This window comes from Ranitomeya imitator, chromosome 2, assembly GCF_032444005.1.
Source record: "Ranitomeya imitator isolate aRanImi1 chromosome 2, aRanImi1.pri, whole genome shotgun sequence".
In the NCBI taxonomy this organism is placed as follows: Eukaryota; Metazoa; Chordata; class Amphibia; order Anura; family Dendrobatidae; genus Ranitomeya; species Ranitomeya imitator.
In genome coordinates this window covers 34,891,313-34,909,372 of record NC_091283.1, presented here as the reverse complement: position 1 = coordinate 34,909,372, position 18,060 = coordinate 34,891,313, and the positions used below count along the sequence as shown (strand labels likewise).

Here is an 18,060-nt window from a genome sequence, read left to right as displayed (position 1 = left end):
CTGCCGGGGTATGTGAACTTTTGAGCACAACTGTATATAATAGCCGCCACATTAGCTGCTGCACTATATAATGGCTCCGCATTAGCTGCAGTAGCACAATATAATAGCCCCAATAATGTATGAGGGGCCCACTTCTCCTTTGCTCAAGATGCCTCCATGTCACATCACAAGTTCAAATAAAAAATATCACTCACCTAATCCGGATCCTCGTGAGTCCTCCTGCAAGTGCAGGTGCACGCGCAGCATGTCCGAAGCCCAGAAGGGAGCAATGATGTCACCACACTGGAACTTGGACATCCTGCGCATGCAACGTCGCTCCAGGTACTGCATCATCCTGCCATTCTGTAGACACCTGGCTTAAAGCGACCTGTGGTCTTCAGAATGGAGAGCAGTAGTGCGGGGAGATTGCGTCTCCCTGCTCTATTGCAATTCTTAATGATATCGGTTTGCTTCGCATGCCAATATAGTTAACCCTGCTGTTCTGTTCGGTCTGGGGAGACCTATTTTGAACTTTGGTATTTTTTGGGGTGTTCAAGATGCGGTTCTGAAACTTGTGGTTGATTGACTTAAATGAGGATGGGTCGGTCGGCCACGGGTTTCAGAGCCGCATCTTGAATATTTTAAAGAATATTGAAGTTCAAAGTCGGTCATTTTTGACCAACAGAACAGCAGGGTTAAGAGTAACATAGCTACAGATGGGGTACTCTGAGCATGGGGCCCAGAGTGACCGCACCGTCTACCCTCCCGCAGCTACACTACTGAGTATAACTTGTATTTTATTCATATAAAACTCTAGTGCTTTTATGCATATGAGTCCAGTGGGGGGTCCTTTCTCCGTAATTGATAGCTCTCAGTTTCTAGCATAAAAAACCCCACATTTAATTTTTTCTTGCCTTATTTAATCGCTTTCGGTGCTGCTGCAAATCTTTACTGATAGACACGGGCTCTAAAAGAATGAGTTTCCTTCCCATTCAGGCAGCTAAAAATTCAATCTAACAGATGTAGTAGCTGCCTTCATCGCATCATAGTTGTGCTGAGACTATAGAAAAGCATGTCACAAGTTCAAAGTGAATAAGGACATGCACATATTGTACAGTAACATAGCACAAAGCTCTAGTGGCTGCCACATCTGTACTTTTCCTGCAGTAGGAATCTTCTCAGTTGTACTGCCATGCATGTCGACCAACACTTGACTAATAAGGTGAACATGCATACAGCTATACACTATGAATACCAGGTGGCACCATACTATACACATCAATGCCATAATTCTTCATTGGATTATTTTTTAACAGCTTTTAAACAGCAAACATTATTCATACATTTGTTTAATATTTAGTATTAATACAATGAGGTGGATATCTAATAATGGAACAATCCATTAATACAATTATTCTTCACTATGGCCATTCAAAGGATCAGTCAGGCAGGGCGGTCCACTGTTCTTGTAATTGAGGGTGGACCCTTAAGTTGGACCCCTACTAATCTAATATTTATTATCTGCTCTGTATAACATGCTTATACTGTGCAATAACATTTCTTGAACATTTATGTTTTTCAATTTACAGAGGCACAAACCTCAAGTACCAGCACAACAGCCACAACAACAACAGCTACAACAACAACCACAGCGACACCAACTACAGCAACCTCAACAACACCAACTACAACAACCTCAGCTACAACACCAACCACAAAAGCACCAACTACAGCAACCTCAGCTACAACACCAAGCACAACAACGCCAGCTACAACAACCTCAGCTACAACACCAACCACAACAACACCACCTACAGCAACTTCAGCTACAACACCAAGCACAACAACGCCAGCTACAGCAACCTCAGCTACAACACCAAGCACAACAACGCCAGCTACAACAACCTCAGCTACAACACCAACCACAACAACACCACCTACAGCAACTTCAGCTACAACACCAAGCACAACAACGCCAGCTACAACAACCTCAGCTACAACACCAACCACAACAACACCACCTACAGCAACCTCAGCTACAACACCAAGCACAACAACGCCAGCTACAACAACCTCAGCTACAACACCAAACACAACAACACCACCTACAGCAACTTCAGCTACAACACCAAGCACAACAACGCCAGCTACAGCAACCTCAGCTACAACACCAAGCACAACAACGCCAGCTACAACAACCTCAGCTACAACACCAACCACAACACCACCTACAGCAACTTCAGCTACAACACCAAGCACAACAACGCCAGCTACAACAACCTCAGCTACAACACCAACCACAACAACACCACCTACAGCAACCTCAGCTACAACACCAAGCACAACAACGCCAGCTACAACAACCTCAGCTACAACACCAACCACAACAACACCACCTACAGCAACTTCAGCTACAACACCAAGCACAACAACGCCAGCTACAGCAACCTCAGCTACAACACCAAGCACAACAACGCCAGCTACAACAACCTCAGCTACAACACCAACCACAACAACACCACCTACAGCAACTTCAGCTACAACACCAAGCACAACAACGCCAGCTACAACAACCTCAGCTACAACACCAACCACAACAACACCACCTACAGCAACCTCAGCTACAACACCAAGCACAACAACGCCAGCTACAACAACCTCAGCTACAACACCAACCACAACAACACCACCTACAGCAACTTCAGCTACAACACCAAGCACAACAACGCCAGCTACAGCAACCTCAGCTACAACACCAAGCACAACAACGCCAGCTACAACATCAACGGCAACATCTGCTACATCATTAACCACAGTAACACCAACTGCAACAACCTCAGCTACAGCAACAACCATAACAACACCAGCTACAACAACCTCAGCTCCAGCAACAACCATAACAACACCAGCTACAACAACCTCAGCTACAACACCAACCACAACAACACCACCTACAGCAACTTCAGCTACAACACCAAGCACAACAACGCCAGCTACAGCAACCTCAGCTACAACACCAAGCACAACAACGCCAGCTACAACAACCTCAGCTACAACAACAACCATAACAACACCAGCTACAACAACAGCCACGACAATTTCAAGCACACCAACAACAATATCTACAAGCACTTCATCCAGTGGAAGCACCAGTCCTATTACTGGTAGTACCTCTGCCAACACCAGCAGTAGCAGTGCCTTGACTGGTAATACCTCTGCCAACACTTCTTTCACTGGAAGTACTACTGGAAGTACATCTGCTAACACCAGAAGCACTAGCGCCGTCACTGGAAGTACCTCTGAGAACACTCAAAGCACCATTTCAAGAACTACTGCGAGTAATGTCTTGGGAGTAGTTAATAATGGTATGTTTGCCTTTTTTCTACAAGGAGTTATTTATTGCTTTTTTGCATAAACAAAATAGCATGTACAGCAATATTACTTGTCTAATTATAATTAAGAGCCACATAGCCGGGAGCAAAGGCGGAGAAAGATGAATACATTTTTTAAAAATGAGCAAGCAGACAACAGCTGTAGCATACAGCCGCACCCTAAATACGCTTTGTCTGGAGATCACACTGCGTAAAAACAGTACACCCAAATATATTCACTAAGAGACACGTAAATCATGTGACGTTGGGTTTTAGATCCTCAAGTGTTTCATTACTATGCGCATATTGCCTCCAGCTCCAATGGCTGTATCAGCTGACTATCGAGATAGCTGTCTGAGATCTGTTAGGTTATGGATATCATAGAGTGGAAACCCCTACCCCAGTGTTCCCCAACTCCGGTCCTCAAGAGCCACCAACAGGTCATGTTTTCAGTATTTCCTTAGTATTGCACAGGTGATAATTGCATCACCTGCACAGGCAATACATCCATCACCTGTGCAATACTAAGGAAATCCTGAAAACATGACCTGTTGGTGGCTCTTGAGGACTGGACTTGGGGAACACTGCCCTACCCAATTCAGAATGGCTCAGGCGTTATTGTGTTATCATCTGAATAGTCACCGTGTAATCCTAGACTTCTCTTCCTACATACTAAAAGTTTCTGGCTGTCCAAATTATGGCAAATAGTGCTGTATGTCAGGAAGGTCAGAAGGAAGAACCATGGTGATCAACTGATTATCGAAGGGGCAGAATTTTGTCACGGATTGTCTCTGATCAGATGACCCTGTTTTTTAAGTGATTTAATTTGTACTTCTAGAACTATATTTTAACATTATTTCCTTTCATTTCTTCCTGATCATTCCCAAGGAATCCCATTTTGGGTTATTATTCTTATAAGCCTCGGCGTCATTGCAGCTTTTTCCCTACTTCTGTTTTTCGCTTTGAAGGTAAGTCAACAGTTATTGTCTTTTACGACAAATCAATGTCTAGGCATTCAAATTAATATCTTTATTGAAAACTTTTTTTTTTCACCAAATGTGTTGGGGGCATGATTTTGACATTCAATAACATAAAAGTATCACGGGTTCTCCTCCTCCTTCAGAGATGCACAGTTCTCCTCTTCTAAATGGCCACTAATGGAGAAGCATTTCGATCTGTCCATCAGCCTCCTCCAATAGAAAAACAACCTACACATATGAAATGTTTTTTTCTATTGGAAGAAGCTGATGATCAGGTCTGATCACATGTTCTATCAGCAGCGGGAGAAAGAGGATGACCTATAATACTTTTTTTTAGTAAGCTCCACAAAATCATGTCCCCAACACATTTGGTAAAATAAAGATAAAGTGGAAACCCCTTTAAATATGTTTATTCAGTTTTAGTAAGAACCAGTTTAACAACAACCTCTTGGCATCACTGTAGTTATTGTGGCAGTGTTGTAATATGACTTATTACTCAGTTTTACCAATATAGTAGGCAGTAAGTTTTATTATTCTTGTTTTATTTATTGGATCTGCTGTAAGCTTAAACATAATATATCTTACATCTGATAATTTTATGATAAAATGACTGATATTTATATTTTCATATTTTGAATCTGCTTGGTAGAGACATTTTATTTTTCCATAAATGTTCAGAAAATTCCTTAATATTGCAAAAATGGATTTGCTGTAGTAAAATTGTTATTAGGTGGATAGGAGGGAGATGCAGCTGCAGTTTCTCTTTTTTTTTCGTGTTTCAGAGAAATTGCATGATATGAGAAGGGAAGGAGAGTATAAGTGGGGAGATTATTATTATTGGCATATTGAGATATGTAACCCAGCACACAGCTCCACTAAAATACGGGCAAGTCTTATGGAAGTTAGCAGTGGCTCAAGATATCAATGAAAACGTCTAACAAGCTCTTTTTGTTTCCTCCAGTTTTTAGCACCCCGTTGCGCTTCTAATGCAAACCCATCATCTTCTTACTGTCCGAATCGTGCAGCCCGTCAAGGCTTTCATGAAACTACGATGGATCAATGCGGTCCTCACTCTTCTAATATAGAAATGTCTGAAATTGGAGGTCACCATGCAGCTTGGCGCCATAATAATTAACACCAAATTGGAGTGTGATACATTGTGCTGTAGTCCGCTTTTCTTGTGAATTGCTATTCGTGTAGGACTTTCATTCCATTACATTTACTGGACATCCACGTAATTTTAGTTTGAATTTATTTTGAGTGGTGGGTGGTCCTCACAAATCTGAAAAATGTGTTCCCTGCAAAAAATGGTATTGAACAAACGACAGCTATCACTATCAGCAACCACAATTTTAACACTCTGCCTCGGTAGCCTACTGTGCATCAGTGGCCCACGAAGGGATTCCCGGCTCATCCGGTGCGCCAGTCCGAGACTGTATAGTGGGGTAACAATTATTACTTATTATCAGTGTTAATGTCATTGGAGACACTTTGGAATATTTATTTATTTTACTCGCTTATTAATTCTATTGTACATAATATGATCGTTTTGTATTATTATAGGACTTAGATATAAATACCACTGATGCATATCACACAAAGATCTAAAACAGGGATACGCCCTAGGAATGGACATCAGTAACAGGGAAAACTCCACTACCAAATATATCCTACAACTGAAAGGAGTAAAAACAACCCAGATAGCATGTAAAATGCAAATATACCAAATTTTATTCAAATGTATAACAATCCAAATACATAGACATAAACATAACATAGACCAGGTACACGTGGGGGGCCCCCCGAGGAAGCCAACGCGAAACGCACGTCGGGGCTAGCTGGACGGACACTGGCACCTTGTCATGGGTAAGATAGGCATGGGTGATTGACCTGTCTGTGCCCACTTGGGCCGATTGTAATAACTACACCCTATACTGGTACTATTTAGGCAGGCACTATGCACTTTCATATGTTAGAATAGTCGTCCCCGTTTGGTTTTCAGAGGTGATTGGCCTCTGTTAGATCTATATACCCAGGTGGAACTTTCAGTGTCTTTTGTCCTCACGTACATTAGCTCTGCGTGTACCTTGTCTATGTTATGTTTATGTCTATGTATTTGGATTGTTATACAGTTAGGGCCAGAAATATTTGGACAGTGACACAAGTTTTGTTATTTTAGCTGTTTACAAAAACATGTTCAGAAATACAATTATATATGTAATATGGGCTGAAAGTGCACACTCCCAGCTGCAATATGATAGTTTCCACATCCAAATCGGAGAAAGGGTTTAGGAATCATAGCTCTGTAATGCATAGCGTCCTCTTTTTCAAGGGACCAAAAGTAATTGGACAATGGACTCTAAGGGCTGCAATTAACTCTGAAGGCGTCTCCCTCGCTAACCTGTAATCAATGAAGTAGTTAAAAGGTCAGGGGTGGATTCCAGGTGTGTAGTTTTGCATTTGGAAGCTGTTGCTGTGAGCAGACAACATGCGGTCAAAGGAACTCTCAATTGAGGTGAAGCAGAACATCCTGAGGCTGAAAAAAAAGAAAAAATCCATCAGAGAGATAGCAGACATGCTTGGAGTAGCAAAATCAACAGTTGGGTACATTCTGAGAAAAAAGGAATTGACTGGTGAGCTTGGGAACTCAAAAAGGCCTGGGTGTCCACGGATGACAACAGTGGTGGATGATCGCCGCATACTTAATTTGGTGAAGAAGAACCCGTTCACAACATCAACTGAAGTCCAGAACACTCTCAGTGAAGTAGGTGTATCTGTCTCTAAGTCAACAGTAAAGAGAAGACTCCATGACAGTAAATACAAAGGGTTCACATCTAGATGCAAACCATTCATCAATACCAAAAATAGACAGGCCAGAGTTAAATTTGCAGAAAAACACCTCAAGAAGCCAGCTCAGTTCTGGAAAAGTATTCTATGGACAGATGAGACAAAGATCAACCTGTACCAGAATGATGGGAAGAAAAAAGTTTGGAGAAGAAAGGGAACAGCACATGATCCAAGGCACACCACATCCTCTGTAAAACATGGTGGAGGCAACGTGATGGCATGGGCATGCATGGCTTTCAATGGCACTGGGTCACTTGTGTTTATTGATGACATAAGAGCAGACAAGAGTAGCCGGATGAATTCTGAAGTGTACCGGGATATACTTTCAGCCCAGATTCAGCCAAATGCTGCAAAGTTGATTGGATGGCGCTTCATAGTACAGATGGACAATGACCCCAAGCATACATCCAAAGCTACCCAGGAGTTCATGAGTGCCAAAAAGTGGAACATTCTGCAATGGCCAAATCAATCTCCAGATCTAAACCCAATTGAGCATGCATTTCACTTGCTCAAATCCAGACTTAAGACGGAAAGACCCACAAACAAGCAAGACCTGAAGGCTGCGGCTGTAAAGGCCTGGCAAAGCATTAAGAAGGAGGAAACCCAGCGTTTGGTGATGTCCATGGGTTCCAGACTTAAGGCAGTGATTGCCTCCAAAGGATTTGCAACAAAATATTGAAAATAAAAATATTTTGTTTGGGTTATGTTTATTTGTCCAATTACTTTTGACCTCCTAAAATGTGGAGTGTTTGTAAAGAAATGTGTACAATTCCTACATTTTCTATCAGATATTTTTGTTCAACCCTTCAAATTAAACGTTACAATCTGCACTTGAATTCTGTTGTAGAGGTTTCATTTCAAATCCAATGTGGTGGCATGCAGAGCCCAACTTGCGAAAATTGTGTCACTGTCCAAATATTTCTGGCCCTAACTGTAAGTTTAACACCTTTAGTCCAATTCATTTGACTGGAGATTAGCTATAGATTAGAAAGAAATGGTTAAAATTTAGCTCAGCTTGAAATAGGGTCAACAACTATGGTCTTTCTCAGAGCATTTACATAGAAATCTAGGGCAGGAGTCGTTGTTCCAAATGTAGGAAAGCCGAGCCATGGCAATACGTGTGCTAGCCACCTTTGGTTCATTTATTAATATATACTATACTGCCTCTCTTTTACTGTGGAATAATTTTATGTTTAAAACTCATAACAAGGATCTTTCTCTTCTTAGGAATTAATAATGTGTTGAACAGTTGGGCTCATCCGGCTTTTCTCCTGAAATTTTTTGAACAAATTTCAGATGGGTAAAACTTTTTGATGGACCTGAAAGTTAAGGAAAAATAGTAGAATAAATGAATAGCAGGAAGTTATGAAAATGATAATAGTATAAGAAGGATAAAAGGGAGACAAAGGTCCAAGGTAAAAAAAAAAAATGTCATTGGATCCACGCGAGGGAAAAAGCAAAATGAAATTCAAGAGAAAGCAAAGGATGCACTTTCAGCCATTATATTTCAAGAGTAACTTCAGAAGAAAATACATACATCTGTTCCTACAGCAAGATGTCAAAACAAACACCTCCCTCCACATTTATTTTACCAACGTCCCTCATAGCATGCTGTTCGCCGCTGTTTTTTAGAAATGTATTTGTCTGCAGATCAGAAGACATTGAACTGTCATTTATTTATGTGTGAACTAACTTCTTATGTGTTCTCACGTTAATTATTTAATAAAGTATTAAGTATTTCATAAAGACACAAAATTCCGCTTTATATGATTTCTTTACGAGTCCTTATTTATTTAGACAATGTAGAGGAAAATATGACTTGAAAATGTGTGTTAGGGCTAGAGGAATGCACCAAATAATAAGATAGAATAAGGTGCGTTCGCAGCCCGGGGTCCACCGTGCAGAGATGGAACCTACTGCCAAGTAATGACGGACTATATGGCGGTACAATGTGAATACACACACGGGTTAACTTCACCCTGTGTGAAGGAAGTGAATCCTGTTAAGTCACAGGGCCGTGATACCGCACACAAGAGCGCAAGCAAGGAGTCACCGAGCTCAGTCCCAAGACTTGGGATCCGAGTCCGTCTAGACTACTTGCGCTCGACACTGCTAATGGGGTGTCAGCATAACCAAAATAATAATTAAAGATGCATGAGAGTGCATGCGGTGCCGCACTGGCGGACGCCGCCAACCACCCAGGCTTGGGTCAGGAAAGTGCTGTGAAAGCGCACAGCGCCGCACTGGTGGTCGCAGCAATTAGACGCTGTATGGTGTGTAACGTGCTGGTGGCTAAGTCGGGCGCTAGATAGCAATCATCCACCTTCCGCGAGCAGTCATACAATAGGGAGGGGATTTTAAAGAACGACTTTCACTCACAACACACACACGTTTACAAATGTACACTAGTGCATGGCCGTGCGGTCATGCGAGGCCTATATAGCTGCAGCCCATTCAGAACCTTCCAATAAAAGGCCAATGGGAAGCTGGCACAGAAGTTTAGCACCTTCAAGACCTTCCTGGAGGACCAATGGGAACGCTGCAGCATCTGAGCATGTGACCCTCGATCTCCAATGGGAGATCTCACCCTGGGCATGCTCAGAAGGGAAAAAGCAGGACTTAGACCCAAAAGCGTCTACTCGCCGCTGCCCAGCACTGACTTCAATGGCAGAAGCAGGAAAAGCAGCAGTAATCCTATGCACAGAGTGAGACTGAGCAAGGCGCTGGGAATGATGTCTCTGCTGAGCAGACTCCACTGCGGCTGGAGAAGAATAGGAGACCGCAGCAGAGATGGTTCGAGATTCCCCCTGTGCAGAGGTGGGAACTCGACACCTAACAATGTGTTGTTGTCCTTTTTATTGCCCTTTTGTCTTTTTCTATGATTCACTTATTCCCAGGCTTTTTGTGCTGTTAATTAGTGATGAGCAAGTGTACTCATTACTCGAGTTTCCGAGCATGCTGGGGTGTTCTCCGAGTATTTTGGACGTGCTTGTCTTGTGCTATGTTTGTGTCCCCGCAGCTGCATGATTTGCGGCTGCTAGACACCCTGAATATATGTGAGGATTCCCTGACAATCAGGCAATCCCTGTGTGTATTCAGGTTGTCTAACTCTGGGAGTGTCAGAGACTGTGAGGGTACCTCTTCTCCGTCTTCTGGACCCAGGACCCCCATCAGGACAACAAGGATTCACCGCCGCCGCCAGGACCTGGAACGCCATCTTCCTCAGGACGACACCAGACCCCTTGTATGCCATAGCCTTGGTGCCACCACTTGAATTCAGGATTCCAGATTCTGACGTCCTCGGACTGATAAGTGTAACATTACTGAACTTCCCCTTTAAATTGCCCATACCTGTTTTATTCCAAGTTAAAAATTACTGCTCAAACCAGTTTTTTGCCCTTTCCTCCCTGCATGGAGTATCCACTGTTAAAATAAATCCCACGTTAACCCTTGCTCTGCCTCCGGTCTGTTACTGCATCCCGCCACATGCTTACAAATGCAACATCACAAGAAACAGCTCATACTGAGCAGAAAAACAACAGGAACATCTAATACCGTATTTCATTATGGCTGTTATAGACAGGTATATTCAGAAAGGAAAAGTAAAGCACCAGCACAAACTTGTCCCGATATGACTCAACACACGCGTTGTAAGTAATTATGACTGGCAGGTTGATACCGAATATCTAATGTTGTGATAGCTTGCTTTAATCCATAATGACTAGTGATATAATGGCTTGCAACACAAGTGACCTCTAGTGTATAAAATGCAATGCACAGTACTTTGTAAAAGGTTTAGGTAGATGTGGAAAAATACTGAAAAGTAAAATTCCTTAGAAAGAGACAGTCAACATTGGGGACTGTAGATGCAGTGATCAACTAAGGAAACTTAGTGCAGCAGATTAAACACACATGAACTGTCCAGCAACGACATCAATTTAGAGCTGGGAGCAAACCAGTAGGATCCATCTACAACCTTCTGCTGTTCGGATAAGTCTGATCAGAAGTGGTCTTCATGGTCAAAAATCATACCTTTCACATAGGACCAAAATGAAGTGACTCAATTATGCAAGAAAACATACATGGTCTGTACTGAAAAGTCAAAATGTTAAATATTTGGCAGTAGTAGAATGCAGTTTATTTATATAATGCATAGAAATATTTATATAAAGCTTCCAAATTAGTTACCGGCCCACATTTCTATCTATACATCATCTATACCATATATGTCAAACTCTGACCCCCGGGTCAAATCTGGCCCACATGATGAGTATATTTGGCCCTTGACACTAGATAGGTCCACAAAGTATATTTGGCCCTCGACACCACGCTGGCCTCCTGCCTGGCATCACACTTTCACCTGACATTGATCTTTCAACTATATAATCGGCATCACAGATACCAATACAGTTGAAAACAATGATGGAGGAGGGAGAGTCAGCTGATGCTCCCTCTCCCATCAGTACCCCTCTGTGTCTGATGTCTCAGTGAAGAGGGAGGCATGACGTCATTACAACATGTCCACTGTATCAAGATGCGCAGGGGATCTGAAGACATCATGAAGAGACCGGAGCAATGCGGAACAGGCAGAGGTAAGTATTTTTTTTAATGTGGGGCCTATTATACTGTATGGAGGACTATGTGGGGCGGATTATACTGTATGGAGCACTAGGTGGGGCAATTGTAATGTATGGCGCACTATATAGTACCAATATACTGTTTGCAGCACTATATGGGGCCCTTTATACTGTATGGAGCACTATGAGAGGCCATTATAAAATATAGAGCACTTTACTGAGCCCATTAATCTGTATGGAGGACTATGTGGGCCCATCATACTGTATGGAACACTAAATAGGGTCCATTATACTGTACGAAGCACTATGTGGGCCCATTGTACTGTATGCAGCACTATATGGAACCATTTATACTGCATGGAGCACTATATGGGGCCATTATACTGTAAGGAGAACTTTGTGAGGCACATTATACTGTGGAGCACTATGTGGGTTCATTACACTGCATAGAGCTCTATGTATGGCACACTATGTGAGGCCATTATACAATATGAAGCACTATAAGGGCCCCCTTATACTGTATGGAGCACTATAAGGGGCCCCTTATATTGTATAGAGTATTTTGTGGGGCTATTATATTGTATGGAGAACTATGTGAGGTATATTATACTGTACGGAACATCATGTGGGGCCATTATACTGTATGGAGTACTATGTACAGCCAAAATACTGTGTGGAGAACTATATGAGGCCATTATACAGTATGAAGCACTATATGGAGCCCATTATACTCTATGGAGTGCTATATGGGGCCATTAAACTGTATGGAGCTCTATAAGGGGCCCCCTATACTGTCTGGAGCACTATATTGAGCCTATTTTACTGTATGGAGCACTATGTAGGGCCATTATACTGGATAAAGCACTATGTGGAGCCAATATACTGTTTGGAGCACTATGTGGGGCCATTATACTGTATGGGACACTATGTGGGGCCATTATACTATACAAAGCAATATGTGGGCCCATTATACTGTATGAAGGACTATGTGGAGCCAATATTCTGTGTGGAGCACTATGTGGTTCCATTATACTGTATGAAGCCCTATGTGGGGCCATTCTACTGTATGGGACACTATGTGGGGCCATTATGGTGGATCGAACCCTATGTGGGGCCATTATACGGTACAAAGCAATATGTGGGCCCATTATACTGTATGAAGGCCTATGTGGAGCCATTATACTGTAAGGAGGACTATGTGGGGCTATTATTCTCTATGGAGCACTACATTGTGACATTATATTCTATGGAGCACTATGTGGGGCCATTATACTCTATGGAGCACTATGTGACAACACTATATGATATGGAGCACTTTTTGTGGCCATTATACTATATGGAGCACTACGTGGCGCTATTATACTGTACGGAGCACTTTTTGCGGCCATTATACTGTATGGAGGGCTGTGCGGGGACTAAAGTTGGAGATTCATGCTGTGTTTGGGGTCACCGTTCTTTGTTGGGGGGATTGAGGGAGGTGGGTACAGTAGGAAGGTACTGTGGTGGAATTCACTGTGGGGCTATCATACTATATTTGGGGGCACTTTTGTTTGCATTATAGCTTATTGTCTGAATTATTCAAGGTTTTTGATCTTTTGATATTAGATAATTAAATTAGGCCATCAGGCCATATGCTTTTTGCTGCTCTCACATAACCTATTATATTATTCATTTATTTTGTTCTAAGATCTATTAATTAAAACATATTTTCATTGTGGGACAACCCCATTAAGATTGTTTCCATATGAAAAAATTCATTATATTTGATAAGGAAAAACCCGAATTGTAGATATTTCTTTAAATAAATATGAAGCTCGGCCCGCGACTTTGTCCAAGCTTTTAATTTTGGCCCCCTATGTATTTGAGTTTGACATCCTTGCTCTATATGAAGTAATAATGAAGTGTGGTGGAAACTGTTATAAAAAGGGACCAGATCCTGAAGAAAAATATTGAAAGACAATGGACAAAATGGACAAATGCTAGATCATTGAATGTGATATCCATATCTAAAACAATGTGTTTTTGTCTCAAGTTGGGAAATTACCTGAACGTCTGGGGTAGCACATTCCAGAGAACTGGTGCAGCATGAGAAAAGTCTTAGCAATGGAATTACGGGAATTCAAATTATGGATGATATTAGTCTTAGATAATTAGCAGAGGGGATGGTAAACAGAGGTAATGGAAGAGATGTAAGGGGGTGCAGCCTGTTTTAGAGCACAGGTAGAGTGGTAGACAGATGAGATGTAGGATGGTGTAGCTTTGTTGAGAGCACAGGTAGTGTTATAGACAGGCATGAGTAGATGTAGGGAGGAGGCGGTGCTGAGCAGGGAATAGAGCTGGAGTGACAGAGGCTTCAGATCTATTAATAGCTCTCCTGCTTCATTTTCATATCAATTCAGATGCTGATTTCTCAGGAATGGGGGAACGGACTGGTAATGAAAAGATATTACCGGTTTTGTCTTTGAATAAGATGCATGTGCATAGAAAAAGTTTGTGTTGTGAAATCCTGCTGACAGATTCCCTTTGACATTTAGGATGATATTCTTCATCATAAATGTTTTCTATTATTAGTTGACCAGTGGCCATGCATTATTGCATGCTCTTTTGGTTTACTTTGGTACCAGTGTTGTGGGCATGATTTACTATTACCAGGCAGTATAGAATGGAGCTTCATAGGATTACTGCAATTTTTGGGTGTGCCCAGGGCATGCGCCTGCCTTAACCGCACACCTCTATAATTTAAATCTAAGCACATCAAAGCATTTTTTACTGATATACGATTACGTTCCTTTCATTGCTAACATATGCAAATAAGGCGGATTATCATTGTCTGTAACCAAAGCAAGCGACTGAAAAGAGTGAATCAAGCATGACTGGAAATAGCAAATCTGATTTCTTAACTTTGCATTGTTGTCACCCCTTGTAAACTTCAAACATATTAGGCTACGTTCACATTTGCGTTGCGTCGGGCGCAGCCGCGGCGACGCATGCGTCATGCGCCCCTATATTTAACATGGGGGGCGCATGGACATGCGTTGTGTTGCGTTTTGTGACGCATGCGTCTTTTTTGGCGCAAGCGTCAGGGCGCAGAGGACGCTGCATGTTGAATTTTTTTGCGCCAAAAATCATGCTAAAAATGGACGCATGCATCACAAAACAATGCGTTTTGCATGCGTTGTGCGTTGTGTCGCCGACACAACACCCAACAACGCAAATGTGAACGTAGCCTTAAGCTGCAGTATAAAGATTGAGTGCCACATTCAGGACTTTCACCTATTAGAGAACAGAGACCCACTAACAATTTTGTAATGTTTTATTTCATCTGTAGGGCACTGCAGAGGAAGTGAGTAGAGATTAGTGAATCGATTCAATGCAAATCAAATTTATGTTACATTTTTAAGAATTTTCTGAATCAAGTAAATTTAAGCAATTTATGATTTGAATCTTCTGAATTGCCTAAAATTGCCTTTCCAATTTTATGCGTTGTAGAAGGTTGTACTAACTAGAAAAGGATCATATGACCTCAGGTATGGCTGGGTGGTCATAGCCTATCATCGATTGTAGCTGTCACATCATGTTTTATAGTACAATGAGTAGGCACTATCATAGCCTGTATAAAATCAGGGGCAGGGAATGCATCAGCCATTTTTTTTTAGGGAATTTGGGTAGTGAGAAGAGGTCATAGCCATATAGTTAGGGAGAAAAAGCCATTAACCACTGAAGAAACTGTACAGATAGTGTGGGACAGCATAGAAGTGAATTACGATCACCATTCATTTACCCTTAGCCATATATGATGAGGTCTCTTTGACATTATTATGGGTATGTTTGTTATCAAGCCCTTCACTGGCTTCCTATCGCCCAGAGACTCCAGTTCAAAACCCTCACACTGACATACAAAGCCATCCACAACCTGTCTCCTCCATACATCTGTGACATGGTCTCCCGGTACCTACCTACACGCAACCTCCAATCCTCCCAAGACCTCCTTCTCTACTCCCCTCTCATCTCTTCTTCCCATAACCGCATCCAAGACTTCTCCCGTGCTTCCCCCATACTCTGGAACTCTCTACCCCAACACATCAGACTTGCGCCTACCATAGAAACCTTCAAAAAGAACCTGAAGACTCATCTCTTCCGACAAGCCTACAGCCTGCAGTGATCCTCAACCTACTGAACAGCCGCACAGCCAGCTCTTCCCTCTCCTAGTGTATCCTCACCCACCCCCTGCAGACTGTGAGCCCTCGCGGGCAGGGTCCTCCCTCCTTATGTACTCGTGTGCCTTGTTATCTGCTCATGTTTAATGTATTTGTCTATATTTGCCCCGTATTCACATGTAAAGCGCCATGGAATAAATGGCGCTATAAAAATGTATAATAATAATAAAATATAAAAAGCTAAAAAAGGGTTGGAAACAATCAAAGGCGACCTCAGAGTGTTATACACTTCTTTTCAGGGCCATAAGAGTGCTTGCAATTTGAGGCAAATGGATTACAATTTTTGGTAAAAAATCATCAAAGCTTGCAAATTCGAATTTCAAAAGTTTTGCTCAATTTTAGAACTGGCTAACTGGTTCTCCTACAGATCAGGGCTGATTGCTTGAGGTTCTGGCAGCAGATCACCATGTGGTCATCTTGATATCAGGAGACCCTCTTCACGCAATGGAATATTCATATCTGAATGTAAGAGGGTTGGCACCCAAATGTAGGGCTACGAATAGCACCCTATAAAAGGATGGTTCAATAACGCTGACTCGTTTCTGATCCTGGTGAACTTTACGTGAGAAGATACCCAAGTGAGGCTGTTTCAGGGTAAACGTACAAGAATACATCTTTGGTGACTCTGGAAAATTTGATCGTTCAAGTCAGTGTTTCTGATCTTGCTTGCACTGCAGCAGATCAGGAGTCCACCAGCAATCAATAAGAGATGAACTTCAAATTGCCCATATCCACGATACTGACTGCACACTCACCGGCCCATGGTACTCTACAGTTACGTACCCTCCAATAATCTACACTACTTGCATGAGATGTTTAGATACACCAGAAAGCTCACATATTTATAGATTAGGCTTCGCCCTGGGAACAAACCCATATGGCATCCCACTACCGATCTGTCTAAAGCATAGGACCTCATTAAGAGAGAAAAAGAATGAAAAGCTACTATCATAATAAGAAAATAATCCAAATGTGATTCTTCCATTTGGTTCTTCTTAGCTAAACTCTGGGCAGGGCAGAGTTATGGATGACTCGTTATCCTCTTCTGTTCTATTTAATTAGTTCTGTAGCTATTAAAAGACAATTAATCATCGAGGAAGTTAACGTGCCAAAAGTCTCACAGACTTATATGTAGAACAAGTGTCCCCTAAAATTCAAAACAAGACAAGAAAATGACTGACGTTCTGAATTTTTGTTTAGTTTCCTGATGGAGGTGGGATTATATACAACTTTTGGTTCTTAAAGGGGCTCTCCACTGAAGATAAGTTATTTTACTTATCTGCTCTACAGGTGATAACTTATAACTTAGAGCTTGGTGAGGGTTTTTCCACAGGGACCTGCACCGATCGACAGAAGAGGGCCACATAGCGCGTCATTCTGAATAGTCAACTACATTAACTTCTTATGGTGCAACTGGAAAAATCCAGTGTAGCTCTCAGAAGCCCCATAAAGACTGAATCGAGCAGCCTTCGGGCATGCGCTCTGTTTCTCCACTCTAAAGGGGACACAACTTCCCTGTTCTGTCAATCGGAGGGGGTCCCTGTGGATGAACACCCGCAAATCTATAAGTTGCTATCATCTATCCCATGGATACTAAAGAATCCCTTCAAGAAGTTCATGTTAAATTCAAAAAGTGACTAGCTTCAGATCATTCGCACTTGTAGATCTAGATATTGGTCTTATCTTTATTACTTTTCTCCTTATGCTTCTTTTATCCTCATTATTTCTTATTTTCAGATGACATTTTGGGGCTTTGACATTTTTGGTCACAAGTTACAATTTTTTTCAGCTAAGAATGGTGGTTAAGCAAAACTTCTCTGTACCATCTATATTTTTAGGGATTCACAACAAAATATTACTGGATTTTAAACCACCACGTGAGCTGTACTTCAAACCATCATTGTACTTTATCAAGAACGTCTGGATCCTCACCAGCTTTGTCCATGCACTGGGACTTATCACCATCAGGATGGATTAACACATAGACATCAGGCAGGGAGAACTGTATCTAACAATACCATTCATCTGCATGTTACAGTGGCTGTACTGAAATGCGTTGGAATTGTAATTCAAAGGACCCTTTTCCTTT

The 18,060-nt window shown here is 41.9% G+C and overlaps 1 protein-coding gene across 1 annotated transcript; it reads left to right on the top strand.

The window, feature by feature from the left end:
- Positions 1–244: 244 nt before the first annotated feature.
- Positions 245–3,147, top strand: LOC138666201 (probable serine/threonine-protein kinase clkA). Its single transcript, XM_069754441.1, has 2 exons — positions 245–321; positions 1,569–3,147. Exons 1-2 carry the CDS (start codon positions 245–247, stop codon positions 3,145–3,147), a joined length of 1,656 nt encoding a protein of 551 aa, XP_069610542.1.
- The last annotated feature ends 14,913 nt before the right edge of the window (positions 3,148–18,060 follow it).